At 27.8% G+C, this 7,491-nt stretch overlaps 1 protein-coding gene across 1 annotated transcript; it reads left to right on the top strand.

The window, feature by feature from the left end:
- The first annotated feature begins 1,311 nt into the window (after positions 1–1,311).
- On the top strand, positions 1,312–6,526 carry LOC100164062 (asparagine--tRNA ligase, cytoplasmic). The gene is made up of 12 exons (XM_001951722.3): positions 1,312–1,562; positions 2,052–2,200; positions 2,315–2,576; positions 2,723–2,880; positions 2,966–3,109; positions 3,173–3,321; positions 3,380–3,508; positions 3,577–3,712; positions 5,236–5,349; positions 5,429–5,560; positions 6,043–6,174; positions 6,294–6,526. The coding sequence occupies exons 1-12, from the start codon at positions 1,517–1,519 to the stop codon at positions 6,423–6,425; spliced, it is 1,683 nt and encodes a 560-aa protein (XP_001951757.1). The 5' UTR covers positions 1,312–1,516; the 3' UTR covers positions 6,426–6,526.
- Positions 6,527–7,491: the final 965 nt, after the last annotated feature.

Raw genomic sequence — 7,491 nt, 5'->3', positions numbered from 1 at the left:
TTGGAGGAGTTGTGATCGATAGGCTTATCAATTATAAGTTATAACTAATCCAGCAATATATTTTAATGATGACTTAATCCTTTAACTGATAATTTTTTGGCTGTTTTTTGTTTTTTAATATTCCTCAATAATAAATATTAGAGTAGCATTGAAGCATACTGTGAAGTTAAAAAAAAAATATTATATTGACTTGATTTTAAGGTTTTAAACATATACGACTAGGGTTTCTAACATAGCGCCAAGCGTAAGAAACTGTCTACTGTAATAATTGAAAAAACTAATAAGCTGATTTACAAATTATTTTTTTATCTTTTCTATAAAAACCAAAGTTGTCAACTAATTGATTTTTTTTTAATATTTGATAAAACGTTGTTTTGTATTGTAAATTGTTTATTAACAAATTAAAAAAATAAGCTATAAAGTTGATTATGTTGTAGTAGGTTGTAGGTATATCAGCAAACTCATTTATTCAAAAATATATATTTTTGATTCTGTTCGGAATGATGAATTTATTGATTTTTCAATAATTTCTTATGTTTAAAGCCTTGGTTGTACCACAGAATAGATACCAATACTTAATACACACGATATAAACAAATTCTATAGCGGAAAAGTTTGTCAACAGAGAAGTTCAGACTGTTTACTAAACAATGAAGTAAACATTGCAAATAGACTATGTCTATACAGAATTTTAACGTGTATCCGCTATTTGCCTATACTGCAATGCTTACATTTTTATGAGATGACACAATATATAGAGACTGATAAAACCGCTGTGGCTTTCGACTATCAAGTTTCGACTTATAATTTTCGCGTTAATTTTGTAATAATGGTTTATTAGTGCTGTGTACACGGTTGTTTCTACTACTAACGAGGGCTGAGGAAAACTTGAAGTACGAAAGCACGTTTACAGTAAAAAAAATTACAATCTACAGCCGTCATATTTTGCTGCTCTGATAGCGGCAGCGTTCAAGACACGGACTAACATGACAGATTCTACCTTATTCCGGGGTTTAAGAATTTAAATACTAATTACTAAACAGCATAGATAAAATTTATCTACTATTTAATAGTAGTATTACTAAATAGCATGATAAAGTAACATTATTTTATCATGCTAAATAGTAAATAGTGTTCATTCACTGAATACTGAAATGAATATCAACTGTATTTGCGCGGGAATTTTGAATTTGTTAGCTTATTTTTGATGATAAGAAAAAATTGATATTTGTGATATCCCATGATAACGCAGCTATTTTGTTTCTGATGATAAGAATCCGAGTAAATAATAAATATGCCAATAACCAGCTGTATATTTGAATAATTCAACCATGATGGCACGAATGCCTGATACTAATGTACTATCTTAGTTCATACTTCATGCTCTCAAGTCACAACTCACAGGTCGCGACGACGTGGAGTTTACATTTTACTATTTTTAGTATTTTAGTATTTTAGTATTTTACAGCAGAGTGCAGAAGTCGCAACTCGTGACTGAAATCGCATAACAAACATCATGTCTGAAGGCACAACCGTCGACGCTGTGGAGAAACTGTCTATTGGTAATTAAAAGATAATTGATAATTTGTCTATGCATAGGTGATTTGCGTTAAAATTTCCTACGGAAAATTGTCGGATGTTAAAATATGTAATTATTAATTACATACAGTGCCGCATAGGCAAGATATAGGCCTATCAAGTTTTAGGATTTTCATCAGTTCTATAAAAAAATAACAGCCCATTTTCAATACGACATAATATTTATTATTTACACTAATAATTCATATTTCATTGTTCAGAGTTCGGGGTATTAAAAAATGTTTGCCCATATATTACTTAGCCGGCCCACTGAGTTTAACTAGTTAGCTCACCGAGCCTATCTGGGCCTGATTACATAGGTACAAACATGGCATAGATAATAATAATACCACAAATTAAACAAAAGTTTTATTTAATCTGTGATAATAGCATACCGTACAACGTAAATAACTTGTAATTTAATGCATATTAATAATTATTTTTAAGGCATATAATTTTATCGAACATTTTAGGTGAACTCTTCACATCAGAAAAACATGGTGATGATACATCTGGTGATGGTACGGAGTTAAAGCCTTTCAAGACCATATTACAGGCCATGAAACATGCTGGAAAAGAACCATTTCCAGTGATTTATGTAGACTCGAAAGCTGAAGGCAATGTATGTGATAAATACTTTTTTTTTCATAAAATAGTATTTTGTTATTTTGGTTAATAACCATGAGCATATTATTATTGAAAATAATAAACTGACCAAATTAAATTTACTTGACAGAAATTTGAACCTGCTCCTAAAACTCAGTTAAAAAAAAATCAAAAATTTTGGGTCAGAGAGCATCATAAAAATGTAGAAAAAGCCAAAAAAGAAGAAGAAGATGCTGCTAAAAGGAATAAAAATCTAGAAGAAGCAAAAAAATTGATATTAACTGAAGATTCTACTTTACCACCGGCAACTTTAATTAAAATAAAAAATGCGTCTGAATATCGAAATTCAAGGATTAAAATGTATGGATGGGTACATAGACTTAGGAGACAAGGTATTTGTAGTTCTATAATGTTAAGGCTAAGGGATTGTCTTCACTCCCTTTTCAATCACTGATTACAGTTAAATAATATTGCAAGTTTTGTATCAGTCAATTCAGATAAGTGCAATAAACTTGTTGTAATTAGAACAATTTTACAGGAAAATCATTAATGTTCATCACATTAAGAGATGGCACGGGTTTTATTCAAACAGTTCTTAATGAAAAATTATGTCAAACCTATAACGCTTTAATGTTGTCTACTGAATCATCGGTTCTTCTTTTTGGAGTTTTGAAACAAGTTCCTGAAGGAAAGTCTGTAAGAATAACTTACTAATAACTTTATTAATAACTAACATCTAGTCAAAAGTGTAACTATACAACCTTTTTTCTATGTTAAATAGGCACCAGGAGGGCACGAACTTCAAGTTGATTATTGGGAATTAATTACATTAGCACCGCCTGGTGGTGCTGATTCTATATTGAATGAAGATGCTAATCCAGAGGTGTTATTGGACAATAGGCATATTGCTATTCGCGGAGAAAATGTAAAATTTGATTAATTGTTTTTTAAATTATGCTTCATGATCTTATTATTTTGTACTTTGTAGACATCCAAAATTTTATTAATGAGATCAGTGGTAACACAAGCATTCCGTATGCATAATTTAGATAAAGGCTGCATTGAAGTTGTACCACCTACATTAGTGCAGACTCAAGTGGAAGGCGGGTCTACATTGTTTAAACTGGATTACTTTGGGTGAGGATATTTTTACCATAGTATAATATTGTTAACTATAAAAATGTTTAATGTTTAGACAAGAAGCATATTTGACTCAAAGTTCTCAGCTTTATTTAGAAACTTGTTTACCAGCACTTGGTGATGTATTTTGCATGGCACAAAGTTATCGTGCTGAACAGAGTCGTACAAGAAGACATTTATCTGAGTAAGAGGTTTATAAAACATATGTTTTCCATTTGCCATTTAAAAGGACTATAATTATTTTTATTTTAGATATACTCATGTAGAAGCTGAATTTGCATTTATTACGTTTGATGATCTACTAGATCGAATTGAAGATATGATTTGTGATGTAGTGAAGCGTGTTTTAGAGTCACCACATGCAGATATTGTGAAACAATTAAATCCAGTAAGTTTTTAGACATTTAAGTACAATTTTTTTTTATTAAAACACGTGTACTAAACAGTATACTCTGTCCCATGAGAAAACAAACTTATTTTGTGTGTGTCGACTAACCCGCTTACCACTGTCAATTGGTGTATAATTATTGACTTAGGTTGGTGGCCTTTTATATTATCTTTAAAATTTGGATGCTGTAGCTCATAGAATACAAGCACTTAAAATATTGCTAAAATGCACTAAAAATACTAGAAAAAAAGGCTAATATTTATATATGTAATTAAGTTTTTTTTTTTATGGTTTATACTGAATTAGCACTATTCAAAATATATTTTTCATAATCGTTAATTGTATAGATAATACAATCTTGCAGAATATGACATTTTAATTTATGGCATTTTTCTAATAAATAATTAATAACAAATTATATAAAAATAATAAATGCACTCTTGATTTGATGTAAAACAATTAGTTACTTTTAGCATTTGCACTACTTATCATAAGGGTACAACATGTAATTTCTTATCCGTATCATAAATAAATTGAATATTACATGATATAAATAATTTGATCCATTCTCGTATAACAGTAAATATAAATCTTTTTAAAATAATTAGATATTTATTACATCTACAGATTATACAAATTAATATTCACATTTTATGCCATATGTGGCTATACATTTTTGATATTTTTATTTGCATTAAGAAAAATATACAAGGAACATTATATTTTCTAACCTTAGGTGAAAAATTTAAACATTTTAGAAAAATACTACAAAACTATATGGATATTTTTGAGATTTAGATGAATTTTCCTTAAAAACTTGAACTTTAAATGGTTATAAAAAAAAATTGTGGCTTTAAAAAATATTTTTTTTGCAGTAAAAAAAATATACAAGGAACATTGCATTACATTTTCAAGATTTTTATTCGTAATCAAAAATTGTATTATACATAAATCAAAAAAAAAAAAACTATAAAAAAGCCAAACATTTAAATATTTATAAATAGCACAAAACGAGACAAAATATTTCATAGTTTAACATGTTAAGTAAATGCTAATAGGAAGGTTTGTTACTTTTATTGTTATTTATTTTTGAATAATAACAAATAAATTGGGAAAAAATTTTGATTGATCTTTGTTGTAATTTTTATATTTCACAACTTGTAAAGTACTGAGAATTTTCATTTTGGGGCATTCCAAATTCTAACTTATTCAAATTTGCTACATGAAATCAGCCTTAAAGATTGATGCAGATTTTCTGCTTTAAAACGAATCGAGTCTTACATACAAAACCACAAAGCAAATTATTGTTAAAGCAATACATTTTATTGCTTTGTTCAGAATCTAAAGTAAAATGCTTTAGTAAATTTAGCTAATCCCAGAATTTAATTAAAGTTTATAGAATTTTGATTCTATAGTCTATTTTATTATCATAATAACTAAATTTATTTATTATTAATATATATGTTATAATTAAACAATAAAATTAAATAAAATGGGATTTATAGTATTATATAATTCTCTAGGAATTTGCTGCACCGAAAAGACCGTTTAAAAGAATGGATTATAAAATGGCCATTCAATTTTTGCGTGAAAACAACATAACCAAGGAAGATAATTCATTTTATGAATTCGGAGAGGTAATTTTGTGTATAATATTCACTATTTAGTATATATTTTTATAATTTCAATTTATAACTTGTATTATTACTTGTTTAGGACATTCCGGAAATGGCTGAAAGAAAAATGACGGATTTGATTAATCAGCCAATTATGCTGTGCAGGTTTCCCGCTGAAATCAAATCATTCTATATGTCTCGATGTCCTGAAGATAATACTCTTACTGAATCTGTAAGTATATAAATTAAATGTTAAAATTAAAGTGTGGATTTTTTGCACTAAAAAGTGTCAAAATATGTCATACAATATGCAGTAAAAATCTTGAAAATATGCAATAAATATGTGAAAAAAAAACTTTAATTGTTTTAATATGGTAAATAATTCACAATTTAATAGTATATAAATGTATTATTTAAAAATAATTTAAAACAAACTAAATAGGTAACTTATAATTTTAATTATAGGTATGCACTTTATGATTTATAATTTAGTATTATTTAAACGAATAATTACTTAATGACAAAAAATGCCCTATTCAATTTTATACTTGACAAAATATTATTTTATTCATGTTTTTAAAAAATTTCTTTTCAATATGTAATATATTTTGAATTTTGTTGTAATATGTAAATATATGCGATAGCCATGCATTAAAATCCATACGCACTAGTTATAAGTATGATAGTTAACCAACTTATGTAATATTGTTATAGGTGGATGTCTTATTACCTGGCGTTGGTGAAATTGTTGGTGGTTCAATGCGTATTTGGGACGAAGAAGAATTGCTGGCTGGTTATAAAAAGGTCGGAATCGACCCAAAACCATATTACTGGTATACTGATCAGGTTTGTTAAAATTATATTTGTTGTATTTAATGTGTTCAAAATCCAGAATAACACATAAATATTTTTCTGATTTTAACATAACTTGAAAATATTAAAACTAAATCATTATTTTAATTTAGAGAAAATTTGGATCATGCCCTCACGGTGGATATGGTCTAGGATTGGAAAGATTCTTGTGTTGGTTATTGAATAGATACCACATCCGTGAAGTTTGTCTGTATCCAAGATTTTTAGACAGATGTACTCCATAAAAGTAATGAAGTAATGAAGTTTCAACATCATAATTCATTTTATGTTACTGTCACTATTAATTAATTAAACAAAATAATAAATTGCATTTATGGGTTTTCTAGTTTACCGAGTGTTTATAACCTTTAAATTTAATTATATTTATTATATATTTATTAATTTAATTTTTTTATTGCATTATAGATTCAGAACGAATGAGGTATGCATGTAGGTTTGATTTTACAATGATTTGTGTTTTTTTTTTTCTGAAAACATTTTTTTTTTATAGTTGACAAAATGATTCGAAATTAAATTTTAACATATTTTCTAGTAGGAAAACGAATCTAAAAAGCTTGAAAATTGAATGCAAGGTTTATTTAAAGTAATTTTATTATATTATAACCCAAACATCTAACAAATATATCAGTACACATTTTTAGACATTTGTACGAAGTTACGTATTTATTTTTACGTACCTATATATTGTAACGCCATGACATTTTCAAAATATTTAGATTAAGTTTAAGCTATTGCCTATATTTTTTATACCACGAAACATATTCACACTGATCTACGGTAAGGCGGCAATAGTCAAAAGTTTTATTGATAATAATATAATATGATATAATTATGTACCTACTATTGTACTGTTTTAAAAATTATAAATATAATAATATAATAAATGCAGTGTTTTCGTCCAAAATTAATCCTACTTACCTTCTGAATTATAGTAAAATAAATCGGGATACAATAGCAATATAAATAATACATTTCTATGTCATATATCATAAAATTAAATATACCTATATCTACCCAGTGGCGCGGTGAAAAAGTTTTGTTTGGTCTCTGATTTGTGTTCAGTTGGTTGGTTGGTGGGTGGGAGGCTGGTTGTGGGTAACCCGCGGGGGGGTCTACTTTGTACGGTCATACGGATATTGTTAGTGCACATGATCGTTCGTATACGCATTACATTCGTAATTATCTGGTATTTTGTACAGCCTACGAAATTTAGATCTACGCGAATCCTTGGCCATGCGGATATTTTTCATATTACATCTATATTCGTACCAGTGGTGGTTATAAGGGGGG

This window comes from Acyrthosiphon pisum, chromosome A1, assembly GCF_005508785.2.
Source record: "Acyrthosiphon pisum isolate AL4f chromosome A1, pea_aphid_22Mar2018_4r6ur, whole genome shotgun sequence".
NCBI classification, from domain to species: domain Eukaryota; kingdom Metazoa; phylum Arthropoda; class Insecta; order Hemiptera; family Aphididae; genus Acyrthosiphon; species Acyrthosiphon pisum.
This window is presented reverse-complemented; position numbering and strand designations above follow the sequence as displayed.